The 15649-nt window shown below is 42.4% G+C and overlaps 1 protein-coding gene across 3 annotated transcripts in view; it reads right to left on the minus strand.

The window, feature by feature from the left end:
- The window catches only part of THEMIS2 (thymocyte selection associated family member 2), a 184899-nt gene that overhangs the window by 77112 nt on the left and 92138 nt on the right, over window positions 1-15649 (minus strand). For all 3 annotated transcript variants that reach the window (XR_012241733.1, XM_073616257.1, XM_073616256.1), the window contains exon 4: window positions 5371-6434. Coding sequence is in view for 2 of the 3 variants with exons in the window: in XM_073616257.1 (XP_073472358.1) it covers window positions 5371-6434 (1064 nt within the window). In the remaining variant the exon portion in view is untranslated. The remainder of the gene's footprint in view (window positions 1-5370; window positions 6435-15649) is intronic.

Below are 15649 nucleotides of genomic sequence, written 5' to 3' on the forward strand. Positions count from 1 at the left end.
GGCCTAGGGCAGCACAAAACCTAAATACACCTCTGACAGATCCTAAGATGTGAGCACTAGCTAACTATAGTCCTGTATAAGTAATGAAATGACCGAACAAAAAGGTACGATGAGACATACAGTGGGGATGAAAAGTATTCAGCCCCTTAAATTTTTCACTCTTTGTTATATTGCAGCCATTTGCTAAAATCATTTAAGTTCATTTTTTTTCCCTCATTAATGTACACACATCACCCCATATTGACAGAAAAACACAGAATTGTTGAAATTTTTGCAGATTTATTAAAAAAGAAAAACTGAAATATCACATGGTCCTAAGTATTCAGACCCTTTGCTGTGACACTCATATATTTAACACAGGTGCTGTCCATTTCTTCTGATCATCCTTGAGATGGTTCTACACCTTTATTTGAGTCCAGCTGTGTTTGATTATACTGATTGGACTTGATTAGGAAAGCTACACACCTGTCTATATAAGACCTTACAGCTCACAGTGCAAGTCAGAGCAAATGAGAATCATGAGGTCAAAGGAACTGCCTGAAGAGCTCAGAGACAGAATTGTGGCAAGGCACAGATCTGGCCAAGGTTACATAAAAATTTCTGCTGCACTTAAGTTTCCTAAGAGCACAGTGGCCTCCATAATCCTTAAATGGAAGACGTTTAGGACGACCAGAACCCTTCCTAGAGCTGGCCGTCCAGCCAAACTGAACTATTGGGGGAGAAGAGCCTTGATGAGAGAAGTAAAGAAGAACCCAAAGATCACTGTGGCTGAGCTCCAGAGATGCAGTTGGGAGAAAGTTGTAGAAAGTCAACCATCACTGCAGCCCTCCACCAGTCGGGGCTTTATGGCAGAGTGGCCCGACGGAAGCCTCTCCTCAGTGCAAGACACATGAAAGCCTGCATGGAGTTTGCTAAAAAAACACCTGAAGGACTCCAAGATGGTGAAAAATAAGATTCTCTTGTCTGATGAGACCAAGAGAACTTTTTGGCCTTAATTCTAAGCCGTATGTGTGGAGAAAACCAGGCACTGCTCATCACCTGTCCAATACAGTCCCAACAGTGAAGCATGGTGGTGGCAGCATCATGCTGTGGGGGTGTTTTTCAGCTGCAGGGACAGGACGACTGGTTGCAATTGAGGGAAAGATGAATGCAGCCAAGTACAGGGATATCCTGGATGAAAAACCTTCTCCAGAGAGTTTAGGACCTCAGACTGAGCCAAAGGTTTACCTTCCAACAAGACAATGACACTAAGCACACAGCTAAAATAATGAAGGAGTGGCTTCACAACAACTCCTTGACTGTTCTTGAATGGCCCAGCCAGAGAACCCAATTGAGCATCTCTGGAGAGACCTAAAAATGGCTGTCCACCAACGTTTACAATCCAACCTGACAGAACTGGAGAGGATCTGCAAGGAGGAATGGCAGAGGATCCCCAAATCCAGGTGTGAAAAACTTGTTGCATCTTTCCCAAAAAGACTTGTGCCTGTATTAGATCAAAAGGATGTCAACAATTCTGTGTTTTTCTGTCAATATGGGGTGCTGTGTGTACATTAATGAGGACAAAAAATGAACTTAAATGATTTTAGCAAATGGCTGCAATATAACAAAGAGTGAAAAATTTAAGGGGCTCTGAATACTTTCCGTCCCCACTGTAGAAATGCATAGGTGGATGGAAACGGCTACTTATGTATGTGCCGTGACTGCATGATATCCAAGTGAAACACAGATGAAATGCACCCAATGAGAACCGATGAGAAATGGGCTTACCTGAATACCAGCTCTACATCAGCGGAACATAGGATGCCAAACCCCGCCTCCCCCCCGAAGTAGGGGTGAATGGTAGTGAGCTGCGCGAGCCCTCCACACCCTAATGACCATGAACGACTAGTACCGAGGAGACAAGGAGCTGTGAGCAACCGTGCTGAGTGGAACTACCAGTCCCAACACAACACATCCTGGGCGAAAGAAACTGCGGTTAGCATCCCCCCTCCCCCCCATGCCCCAGAGACCGTTGAGTTCCCAAAAGCCTGGGCAGAGGTCCTGACAACTCTCAGGACTGCTGAATAAAGCACCAAATGCAACCCCAGAATGGCAGAACGAATCAACAGAAATGATAAAATGGCATCTCATGAATTGACCGCAGCAGTGGAGCTGCCCCACTAATCAGACCCCTCCTCCCCTCCTTTTTGATACTTGCCCTCAGCGCCCCCTCCCCCCAGCCATTGGAATCTAGCAGAGAGAGTAATAGCCTGTTCCTCCCATGATAAGCAAGAACAGCCTACTGGTGACATCTGGTAACTGATGAAAAAGAAACAAACCGAATTGCCAACCCCAGTATGACAGAACATGGAAAAATGGAAATGAGATCCCCAGAACCAGAAAGATTGGCCGCAGCAGTGGCACCTCCCATCATCCAGCACCCCCCTCAACACTGTGCTCCCGGACCCCCCCAAGGATAACCACAAACGGCTCCTCCAAGTGAGATCTGACAACCATTGCTACGTTGTATATACCAATGTATATACCAAGCAGCTGACTAATTAACCTGGTCGGGCCTACAACGCTGAGCTGCTGTCTCGTTGTACAGAAACCAGAAGTGACGGCGGAAATTACTATGACATAAATACAGCCCGACTTCTCCTACAAATCCAGGCTGACCTGCGGTCAGCCTTCCCATTATTACTATTGGTGTATATTAGTTTTTTGGTTCAAGGAGAATTTTACCACCCTCCTGGAAAATCTCCAGTGGATTCCATGTGAAGAGACCTAAAATGTCTTAAAAATATGAATGTTAAAAGTGGAAATAAACTTTGATAATTTTTTCTATTAAATGGGCCCCCATGGGCTTGATGTCATAATGTTCTAGTATGCACTGCATATTAGCACATTATGGCAGACTTACATGTCAAATAGTGCCCCTCAGTGCTGTCAGTGTTCCTACTAATTACAGGTGCTTCTATCTGCTCCTGAGGCAGGGTTCACACTGGTGCGACGCGACACTCGTCCTACTTTGGGTCCGACTTTGCCCTGCGACTTGAAGTCAGAGACCAGTCCGACTTCAATGAACAGGGATCCGACTTTACCAGGCACTGTCTGGTATGAATCTTGAGGGGGAACTCCACGCCAAATTTTAAATAAAACAAACGGCATGGGTTCCCCCTCTAGGAGCATACCAGGCCCTTGGGTTTGGTATGGATTTTAAGGGGAACCCCCTACGCCAAAAAACGGCATGGGGGTCCCCCCAAAATCCATACCAGACCCTTATTCGAGCACGCAGCCCGGCCGGTCAGGAAGGGGGTGGGGACAAGCGAGCGCCCCCCTCCTGAACCGTACCAGGCCGCATGCCCTCAACACGGGAGGGTGGGTGCTCTAGGGCAGGGGGGCGCCCTGCGGCCCCCCCACCCCAAAGCACCTTGTCCCCATGTTGATGAGGACAGGGGCCTCATCCCGACAACCCTGGCCATTGGTTGTCGAGGTCTGCGGGCCGGGGGCTTATCGGAATCCAGAAGCCCCCTTTAATAAGGGGGCCCCCAGATCCCGGCCCCCACCCTATGTGAATGAGTATGGGGTACATCGTACCCCTACCCATTCACCTGGGGGAAAAAAGTGTCAATAAAAAAACACACTAGACAGGTTTTTAAAGTTATTTATTAGGCAGCACCGGGGGTCTCTTCCGACTTCTTCGGGGGTCTCTTCTGACTTCTCCGCTCTCTCCAGCCTCTTCTCCCACTCTCCGGTATCTTCTGCCGGGCTCCTCCAGCTTCTACTCTTTTGCCCGCTCTTTTGCTAGCAGTGGCCCGGTCTTCTCCGTCTTCTTCCCTCTTCTCTTCTTCCGATGTGGACACGACGCTCTCTCCCGCTGTAATGGTGTGTGCGTGGTGCGCAACGACTTATATAGGCATGTAGCGTGGTCACTGGGTGATGTCACCTGGTGACCCCGCCCCTTATGACGTCACCGCCCGAGGCATGACAACATCAACATCGGAAGAAGAGAAGAGGGAAGAAGAAGAAGGAGAAGACCGGGCCACCGCTAGCAAAAGAGTGGGCAAAAGAGCAGAAGATAGCGGAGGAGCCAGGCAGAAGATACCGGAGAGCAGAAGAAGAGGCCGGAGAGAGCGGAGAAGTCGGAAGAGACCCCCAAAGTCGGAAGAGACCCCTGGAGCTGCCTAATAAATTACTTTAAAAACCTGTCTAGTGTGTTTTTTTTTATTGACACATTACCCCATACTCATTCACATAGGGTGGGGGGCCGGGATCTGGGGGCCTCCTTATTAAAGGGGACTCCTGAATTCCGATAAGCCCCCCGCCCGCAGACCCCGACAACCAACGTCCAGGGTTGTCTGGAAGAGGCCCTTGTCTTCATCAACATGGGGACAAGGTGCTTTGGGGTGGGGGGGGGGCTGCAGGGTGCCCCCCTGCCCCAAAGCACCCACCCCCCATGTTGAGGGCATGCGGCCTGGTAAGGTTCAGGAGGGGGGGTGCTTGCTCGTCCCCACCCCCTTTCCTGACCGGCCGGGCTGCGTGCTCGGATAAGAGTTTGGTATGGATTTTGGGGGGACCCCAGCGCCGTTTTTCAGCATAGGGGGTTCCCCTTAAAATCCATACCAGACCCAAGGGCCTGGTATTCTCTTAGAGGGGGAACCCATGCTGTTTTTTTATTTCAAATTTGGCGTGAAGTTCCCCCTCAAGATCATCAGAGCACAAGTTGCATGCCAAAGTCGGATCAGGCAAGACGGCGTTCTGACTTTGATCCGACTTCAATGATATTCAATGGGCTGAAGTAGGACCAAAGTCGGACCAAAGTAGTGCAGGAAGCATTTTCAAAGTCAGACCGACATGTGTCGGACCAGTTAAGACGGCTCCCATAGGGAAACATTGATTTTCAGCTCCTAATGTCGGAGCGTTTGTTGCACCAGTGTAAACCCAGCCTGATCTTCCATCTGGGTTTGGTCTGTTCAGCTACTTGAATGGCCAGGCTGCTGATGTCAGTCTCCTGCATGTGCATGGGTGTCACATCACCATGGCACAGAGGGTTGCCGTAAATGTACACTGAGCTGTGCATGTGTGGCTCAGTGTACATTACTGCTGACAGGCAGGGAGAAGCATTTATGACAGAAGAGAGCAATAGGGTCTCTCCTGTCATAACAAGTCTACCTGTCAGCTTTTTTTTTTTAATTCAGTTCTACTTTATCATTATTAATTTTATAATAATTATTATATAATTATTATTTTATTATTATTATTTATATTCTAGAGCAACTGTAGTGTTATACAACAATATAATATTGTCCATCGTCAATTAAAAAGCCAAAAAAACTTTAAAAATAAAGATGGAAACATGAAACACAACACACACAAAAAATATTTTACCTTCAGATTAAGATGAACTGTGCTTATTGGCTTATCCGGTTTATTGCATGGTTGATCCTCTTTAGTTTTGACCTGTCTTTTAGGTGGCCGAGGAGGTGGAAGCTGTTGGGTTGGCAGATAGTTTCTCAAAGAATAATAAAACCATTCCATTAATTCTTCCAACTTACTTGAAGTAAAGAGACTACTTGTAGAAGGGACAGAATCATCCTGTAAAACTACTGACATGTTTAGATATTTAATAGACAACTCAAAGCATTCCGAGACATTGTCCAATAAACTGACCAATAATACAGGTTCATCAACTACCTCTTCCAACCTGAGAGCAGGAAAAGATGTCAAAGGGTCATTGGGTAAAGATGTGTCTTTTGCTACAACCTTCACCTCACAAGGGAGTTTATTTTTCTCTACTATACTATTGATGTTGTATTTCTTGTTGTCTTTAATTTCCTCTACAAAATGACCTTCCATATACAAAGGAAGCATGATTTGTTCTGGTTCATCATCGTCATCATCTTCTGATTCTTTACTACACACCAAAACATCAACTTCTTGTGGTCCACTTTGACTTGAGAAGATAGTTTTGGTTTGATGCAAGGTGCGTAGATGATCCCCAATGCAGAGTGCAGGGAAGTTATCATCACTGCTCTCACTGTCCTGGGTCACCACAACAGTTAACTGTGTCCCTTCTGCCATTTTGGTCCACAGTTCATACACTGTTGAAAATTCTCTTGGTTTTTGACGAAACTTTCCTTGGTATTGTTTGTGTATGAAAAAGAACCTGAAGGTTTTACCTTTACAGGCTTTGGCCAGCACCTTTCTAGAAATAATTTTTTTGTGGATAATAATTTTTTTCCCTTTGTGTAGCGCTGAATAGCTGTCATTTTTCATCAAATGGTTGGATTCTGCCATATCCAGAATTTCTGCAACAACTGGAAACTTGCTTTCATGCTGACAAACTTCTTCCAAGGACAGTGGCTCGATAAAAGTGATGTTTCCACAATGGTCAGTGATATCTATTACATCTACTTCAAGACTTGATGGAATCATAACCAAACCTTTTCTCACTGCATTAGGGAAAGAAAATAATATAAATAACCACAAGAACCACATACACTGCAAGGATTTTAACAAAGGTTACTGGCATTTCTTTTCTAGTATTCTTTGGAAGAACGTTCTCATCGTGCCATTTCTCAAACTGACGTCTCGCTTTGGTCCTTGTCCTTGGTTACAACTACATCAGTAGGCTTAATGCTATATAGAGGGCTGGTGTTTCCTGATGTGTGCAGGTATCTTAGAAAGTATCTCTCAAAAAAAGAAACCAATTTTGCAGGGGATGCCTGTAATATGATTCAAGCACTGTGCCGACTAATGAAAAAAACATTAAGTTTATCATAGAAGCAAGAATTTCTATACAAAGTTTACATGCCCCAGGGTACTACAACTGCCGGGAAATTATGTCTTTTGTAATTGTAAATGTAATTCTTTTGCAGTTTAATAAAATTATTTTGCAGTTTTAATACAATTATAAGGCTGCAACCTGAAAGGGGAAAGTATTTTAAAACCATTAAATTACTAAATAGATATTTTCTACATTTCAGTATACAACCCCTGGCAAAAATTAAGGAATCACCAGTCCCCGAGGATGTTCCTTCAGTTGTTTATTGTTGTAGAAAAAAAGCAAATCACAGACATGGCCAAAAACTAAAGGCATTTCAAATGGCAACTTTCTGGCTTTAAGAAACACTAAAAGAAATCAAGAAAAATAATTGTGGTGGCCAGTAACAGTTAGATTTATAGAACAAGCACAGGGAATAAATTATGGAATCACTCAATTCTGAGAAAAAATTATGGAATCATGAAAAACAAACAAAATAACACTCCAACACATCACTAGTACTTTGTTGCACCACCTCTGGCTTTTATAACTGCTTGCAGTCTCTGAGGCATTGACTTAATGAGTGATAAACAGTACTCTTCATCAATCTGGCTCCAGCCTTCTCTGATTGCTGCCTGTTGCCAAATCATCTTTGCAGGTTGGAGCCTTGTCATGGACCATTTTCTTTAACTTCCACCACAGATTTTCAATTGGATTGAGATCCGGACTGTTTGCAGGCCATGACATTGACCTTATGTGTCTTTCTTCAAGGAATTTTTTCACAGTTTTTGCTCTATGGCAAGATGCATTATCATCTTGATAAATGATTTCATCATCCCCAAACATCCTTTCAATAGATGGGATAAGAAAAGTGTCCAAAATTTCAATGTAAACCTGTGCATTTATTGAAGATTTAATGACAGCCATCTCCCTGGTGCCTTTACCTGACATGCAGCCCCATATCATAATTGACTGTGGAAATTTGCATGTTTCCTTCAGACAGTCGTCTGCATAAAGCTCATTGGAAAGGCACCAAACAAAAGTTCCAGCATCATCACCTTGCCCAATGCAGATTCGAGATTCATCACTGAATATGACTTTCATCCAACCATCCACAGTCCACGATTGCCTTTCCTTAGCCCATTGTAACCTTGTTTTTTTGTGTTTAGGTGTTAGAGATGGCTTTCTTTTAGCTTTTCTGTATGTAAATCCCATTTCCTTTACAGTTCGGTCACAGATGTTGACTCCAGTTTCCTCCCATTTGTTCCTCATTTGTTTTGTTGTACATTTATTGTTTTCAAGGCATATTGCTTTAAGTTTTCTGTCTTGACGCTTTGATGTCTTCCTTGGTCTACCAGTATGCTTGCCTTTAACCACCTTCCCATGTTGTTTGTATTTGGTCCATGTTTTAGACACAGCCGACTGTGAACAACCAACATCTTGTGCAACACTGCGTGATGATTTACCCTCTTTACCTACATACTAACAAGCAGATTTAATCTGATGCAGGTGTTAGTGTTTGCAATGAAAATTTACAGGGTGATTCCATTATTTTTTCCTCAGAATTGAGTGATTCCATAATTTATTCCCTGTGCTTGTTCTATAAATCTAACTGTCACTGGCCACCACAATTATTTTTCTTGATGTCTTTTAGTGTTTCTTAAAGCCAGAAAGTTGCCATTTGAAATGCCTTTAGTTTTTGGCCATGTCTGTGATCTGCTTTTTTTCTACAACAATAAACAACTGAAGGAACATCCTCAGGGACTGGTGATTCCATAATTTTTGCCAGGGGTTGTAGTCTTGTAGTGATTGTGAGGGTTTTCTTTTACAATTAGGAGATAAATAACGTCTTGTAAAAATGTGGTGCATTTAGAAAAAAAACAACAACTCAACACTAATTTATGCCTGCTTAACCACTTTAAGGACCAACCGCTGCAGTTGTACTGCAGCAGGTTGGCTCCCCTGTGTGAATCACTGTCTTTGTCGGTTGGCTCGCGCAGGCGGATCCCCATTCTGACAGATGACATGACAGAGATCTACTATTCCCAGTCATCGGGAACAGTGATCTCTGTCATGTCCCAGGCAATCCATCCTCCCTACAGTTAGAACACACCTAGGGAACACAGTTAACCCCTTGATCTCGCCCCCTAGTGTTAACCCCTTCCCTACCAGTGTCATTTTTACAATGATCAGTGCATTTTTATAACACTGATCAATGTAATAATGTCACTGGTCCCCAAAAAGTGTAATTTGGGGTCAGATTTGTCTGCCGCAGTCCCGTTAAAAATCGCAGATCACGCCATTACCATTAAAAACAATAAAAAAAATAAAAGTCCCAAAATCTTTTCCATAGTTTGTAGACGCGATAACTTTTGTGCAAACCAATCAATATACGTCTATTGTGATTTCCTTTTTTTTTTACTAAGAATACATAGAAGAATATATATCGGCCTAAACTGATGAATACATTTGTTTTTTTATATTTCTTTTTTTGGGATATGTATTATAGCAAAAAGTTAAAAAAATAATTTTTTTCAAAATTGTCGCTCTTTGTTTATAGCGCAAAAAATAAAAAACGCAGAGGTGATCAAATACCACCAAAACAAAGCTCTATTTGTGGGGAAAAAGGACGTCAATTTTGTTTGGGTGCAGCATCGCTCAACCGCACAATTGTCAGTTAAAGCGACGCAGTGTCATATCGCAAAAAATGGCCTGGTCATTAAGGGGGAAAATTCTTTCGGTCCTTAAGTGGTTACGACGGCTCCCACACAGTGGCACCGGAAGGAAAACGGGCGAAGATGATGCGGCCTGCAGTGGGTGCGAAGCAGACTTCGTTTGCAGGTGAGTATGCGATGCATATTAGCATATTATCCCTTTACTTTGCAGGGAAGAAATAAAAAACAAAAAAATACTTCCTCTTTAAGTGGTCAAAACCAGCTCTGGATTGTATACCTTACAAATGTAGTTTTTTAAAAATAGTTTATTTATCATGTTTAAACTTAATTCACTCATTGGTAATTATTTTTTTTTAAGGAAAAGATGAAATATTACATATAATTCTTCATATTTGCATAGTCAACCAGTACTAGGTTCATTTTCATTAATATATTTTTAAAGTGGATGTAAAGGGAGGTTTTATATCTTGATGCATTCTGTGCATTAAGATAAAAAACCTTCTGTGTGCAGCAGTCCCCCTCAGCCCCTCTAATACTTACCTGAGCCCCAGCTAGATCCAGCGATGTTGCAGGAGTCCCTCCTTTTTGGCGGAGACAGCAGCACGGCGCCATTGGCTCCCACTGCTGCCAATCAAAGTCAGTCAGACAATGAGGAGAGAAAGGGGGCGGGGCCAGGCCACGGCTCCATATCTGAATGGACACGGGGGCTGTGGCTCGGCTTTGGTGTCCCCATGGCAAGCTGCTTGCTGTGGGGGCACTCAGCAGGATGGAGGGGCCAAGAGCCCCAAAGAGGGCCCTTACCTGCTCTGTGTGGGGGTTTTGCACAGAGCAGGTAAGTATAACATGTTTGTTATTTTGAACTAAAAAAAACGAGACTTTAGAATCACTTTGGTGTATAAAGGGCTCAATAGCTCTAGCTTCAATTCATACACAACAGAATGAGTCAAAACAGGAACTTATTCCCCTCCCCCTTGTTTTGTTTGCTGCTCAGATGGCATTTTAATTGCACTTTAAATCAGAGAGTCAGTTTGTAGACAAACAGCTTCTGATGTATTTTCTCTTTATGAATCACTTGGTCCCAAAATGTGAGGTCTTTGGTGACTTTTCTTTTACTGTGACTGGAGAATAAGGGTTTTGCATCACACTATTGTGTGCTGATGAAGATTTCCGCATCATATATTAGTTGGTGGCTCCAACCAACAACTTACTACAGCACTCTCCGATATTAAATGGGACAGCCTGTATGGTGTGCATATGAGCACAATCCTACCTTTCTTTTTATGAAATGCATAATACTTTGCAAATCCTGTGACGTGGGTATACGCTATCTTAAAAGAATATTAAAGGCAGATTTTTTTTTGTTTGAAAATAACAAACATGTCATACTTACCTGCTCTGTGCAGTGGTTTTGCACAGAACAGCCCCAATCCTCCTCCTCTTGGGTCTCCCTCCAGCGACCCTGGTCTAGTGCCCCCGTAGCAAGCAGCTTGCTACGGGGGCACCTGAGCCGCGGCTCTTTGTGTCCATTCACACACGGAACGTGGCTTGGCCCCGTCCCCGCTCTCTCCCAATGGCTACCATCGCTGTCTCTGCCGATGAGGAAGGAGAGACTGGGGGGAGCTGAGGCTCTTGTGCACGGTACTGGATTGGGATCAGGTTTAGGTAAGTTTGGGGGGCTGCTGCACACAGAAGGTTTTTTACCTTCATACATAGATTATGGATTTCCTTACAAAAAGACCACAAATTGTGAGAATAGGAGATCAGGTGTCTAATACCATTATTCTGAATACAGGGGTACCACTGGGATGTGTGTTGAGCCTGGCCCTGTTTACATTGTTTACGAATGACTGTATTCCAATACAATCTCAAATACTATAGTGAAGTTTGCTGATGACACCAATTTATTTGGACTCATACAAGATAATGATGAGACAGCTTATAGGCAGGACATTTAACATTTGGTTGAGTGATGTACAGAAAATGATTTATTTCTTAACACTGCAAAAACAAAAGAAATAATAGTGGATTATAGGAGATCAAGGAAGATCAATCATTCTTATATAATTCCTCATATAAGTGAAAAAAGTCCAATGAAGTGGTCCTTATAGGTGATAAAAGTTCTTATATTCGTGCACCACACACCCAGGCTTTTCACCTCATGAGAAGAAACTCGCCCCTTTGGGGTTAAACTCATCAGAAATCTGAAAAAATCAAGCTTCACAAACATCTTATGTTGCCACTTCTCAGGAAAATCCACTGGCTCTGCTAATATCTTATTGGGTATGGAAGGCTCCAGAAAACAAGGGTCATGTGAGAAGATGAAAAAGCCACATAGCATAATCCTGTTTACCTTAATTTATTGAAGCCAACAAAACCCCCCTTTACAGGTTATACGTATTAGCAAGAGATAATAATAAAGCATTAAAAGGCAAACTGTGGCGTTGTCCCCGATCGCATGGTGTAGGAAGGCATCAGCGTCAAACGAACCACTGCGCTAGCTTCTTCCTGGTATTCCCAGCTGTCGGTGACCCGCAAATGTCACTTCTGGTTGTCGTGGAGATCACGCACTGACGCGTTTTGTCACTTCCGACTCCAACTGAGGGCGCCCTTTGTTGGCTTCAATAAATTAAGTTAAACAGGATTATGCTATGTGGCTTTTTCATCTTCTCACATGACCCTTGTTTACTGGAGCCTTCCATACCCAATAAGAATATTAGCAGAGCCTGTGGATATTCCTGAGAAGTGGCAACATAAGATGTGTTTGTGAAGCTTGATTTTTTCAGATTTCTGATGAGTTTAACCCCAAAGGGGCGAGTTTCTTCTCATGCGGTGATAAGCCTGGGTTTGTGGTGCACGAATATAGGAACTTTTATCACCTATAAGGAATTTGATTCACTCACATAAACCACTTCATTGGACTTTTTTCACTTATATGAGGAATTATATAAGAGTGTGTCATATGTTGATGGATTGACATGAGCGCTGCTATGGCAGTTTGAAGTCGCCTGACATTTTGGACTATTTTAATTGCCATTGGTTTTATGTATGATTTATTTTATAGTAGCTGCTAACATAAATGGTTTTAGATTATAAGCTATAGTTTTGATATTTATTATCTTAGAGGAGTGTTTATCCTTGGAGCTGAGCGGTGCTATTGGACCATATTTATGCACTTTGTGTTATAAAGATCAATCATTGATCGGTATATATAGGTGGTGAGGAGGTGGAGACTATCAAATTTTTGGGTGTGCGCATGCGTGGTCATGCGACGTTGTACCCAAATAAAATTTATGTCCTCTTTTTCCCACAAATAGAGCTTTTTTTGGTGGTATTTGATCACCTCTGCGTTTTTTGTTTTTTGTGCATAAACAAAAAAGACCGACCATTTTGAAAAAAAAAACAATATTTTTTACTTTCTGCTATAAAACACATCCAATAAAAAATTGTAAAAAATAAAATGTCTTCATCAATTTAGGCCAATATGTATTCTGCTACATATTTTTGGTAAAAAAAAATCCCAATAAGCGTACATTGATTGGTTTGCGCAAAAGTTATGGCATCTACAAACTATGGGATATTTGTATTTATTTATTTTTTTACTAGTAATGGCAGCAATCCGTGACTTAAAGCAGCACTGCGATACTGCGGCGGACAGTCGGACGCCGACTGACACTTTTTACACTTTTTGGGGACCAGTGACACTAATACAGTGATCAGTGCTGAAAAATATGCACTGTCACTGTATCAATGACACTGGCTGGGAAGGGTTTGCCATCAGAAGCGATCAAAGGCTTAACTGTGTGCCTAGCTAGTGATTTTGTGTGCTGGGGGGGGGGGTGCTTTTACTAAGGGAAGGCATGGATTTGTGCCTTCCCTAATGGCAGAAATGGTGATCTGCCTTGTTTACATAAGCAGTTTGCCATTCTCCCCCTGTAAGGAATGACGAGTGCCTAGGACATTGAGTCCACAGGACCCGCCAATCAGCTCCCGCTGTATATAATCACAGTGGAAGCGGGCCACCGGTGGCAACGCATGCGCTCTCCCTAACCAGAAGTGTCAGATCCAGGCACGTGATCTGGCGCAGCAGTGCACACTTTGCCACAGTATATGTAAGTTATACAGTCGGCAAGTGGTTAAGAACAGATATGTGGGCATGTGATAGGAGATGTGTGGTTGTGTTGAGAAATGTTTTTTTTTATTTTCTGTTGTAAAGAGTACCTTGATACATTTTGTTGTATGCATAGAATGACAATAAAGTATTTTATTATCTTATCCTATCTTATCTTATTTTTGGGGTATTTGTACTATCCTGGCATTTTAAGGGCCTCAAAAAATGAGATAGACCATCAGTACATCAGTATAAGAGTTGGGCCGAACACCCCCCAGTTTGGTTCATGCCAGAACTCTCGAACATCGCAAACATCGGGCCTGAACTCTGAACTCTGTTAAATCTATGGGACCCGAACTTGAAAAACCAAAAGTGCCCATTTTGAAGGCATATTTGCAAGTTATTGGCCATAAAAAGGGTATGGGGGGCAGGGTACTGCCCTAGCGGACATACATCAATGCAAACATTTTTTTTAAAAATATTATTTTAACGAGCAGTGATTTTAATGATGCTTAAAGTGAAACAATAAAAATGAAAAATTCCTTTAAATATAGTGCCTGGGGGGTCTCTTTAGTCTGCCTGTAAATTAATGCATCTGTAACATGTATAGAACCTGATGCAGCAAAACTGACATATATAGAGAATAAAAACTGAAATTTAAATTGATTTTCCCTGCAAGCTTTAAAATTAATTAAAAATAAATTCTGGTGTCTCTTTGGCAGACTCTGGATGGAAATTTTTGCACCACAGTGAGCACGCTTTATGCGAAGAAGCCAAATTATAGTACACTCAGGCCCATATTAATGTTTTTTTTAGATAAAGTCTGGTGTCTCTTTGGCAGACTTTGGATAGAAGTAACAGGTGTGGAAACATTGGGTACTCTTGAGAAAAGCAAGAATTGGCCTTGCTGTAAAAAAATTGAAATTCTATTTAAAAAAGATGTGAAAAAAATCGTAATTGGGTGTTAATTGTGCTCATGAAACCTATGCCAAAAATGACTTCAAGATAAAATCAACACCCACAAAATTCACAAAAACATTGTCAGCCAGTCAATGGAGTCTGTGGACTGACGCACTCTTTTATCTGTCACAAAACCTCCGGCAGCGCTGAATGCCCATTCAGAAAGCACACTGGATGCAGGGCAGCCCAGCAGCTCAATTGAATACTGGGCAAGTTCTGGCCAGTGGTCTAGTCTCATGACCCAGTAGCCCAGTGGATCGTCTACTGGAAAGCTCTCCATGTCTGTTTCCGCCTATAGATAATCTTTTCACCATATGATGCAGACGCTGCTAATGGGATGTTGGAGCTGACAGCCCTGTGTGCCGAGGACTAACATTTTGTAAATGCATCACTTAGGCGGCCACTTTCTCCACCGCTTCTCCTTTGACCAAAACAAAAAACAAAAAACCATGCGCTTGCTCAAAAATAGGGCAAGCAGCTAACACCACAAATAGAAATTTTGCTATAAACCATATATATAAAAAGTGTAGCGCTAAAAGTGATACAAAGGTGAAAAAATATGAAAAAATATATAGAAATGATGAAAAAGATTATCACAAAATAACTTTAAATGTCTAGTGAATGTCCATATTGAATAAATCAAAGTCCATCATGATGTAAAGCGTTAAAGTCACCACGTGAATAAACAGCTATATTAGTGACAACACTGTCCCAAAACTGGATGAAGGTGTACCAAAGATAATGGACCCACAATAAGTATGTACTATATAGGTCAGGCAAATTTTTAGCAGCATTGATAGAGACACAAAAAACAATTATGTAATCTTGGAAGCCTTCAAGAAGATCCGATGTGTGTAGACACCACCCGAATGTATGAAGGCTTACCAGAACGTTGGGACCCACAAAGCGTATGCTGTATGGGTCAAACAGGCTTAAATTGCCCACTGGCAATGGAGGGGGAGCCCCGAAGATGGACTGAAGGTGGAGTCCTAAAGGTTCTTTCCCAGGGGTATCTTCTCCACATAGAAGTATAAACGTCCTCGGACATAACCCACATAGAATGAAGAAGGGGCCATATAGTGTAATTTCGTATAAACATAAAATTTATTTAAAGAGAAACACTTACATCTCAAAGATAAAAAGCGCTTGTGTGTTAAAATG

Source organism: Aquarana catesbeiana, linkage group LG02 (assembly GCF_042186555.1).
Source record: "Aquarana catesbeiana isolate 2022-GZ linkage group LG02, ASM4218655v1, whole genome shotgun sequence".
In the NCBI taxonomy this organism is placed as follows: Eukaryota; Metazoa; Chordata; class Amphibia; order Anura; family Ranidae; genus Aquarana; species Aquarana catesbeiana.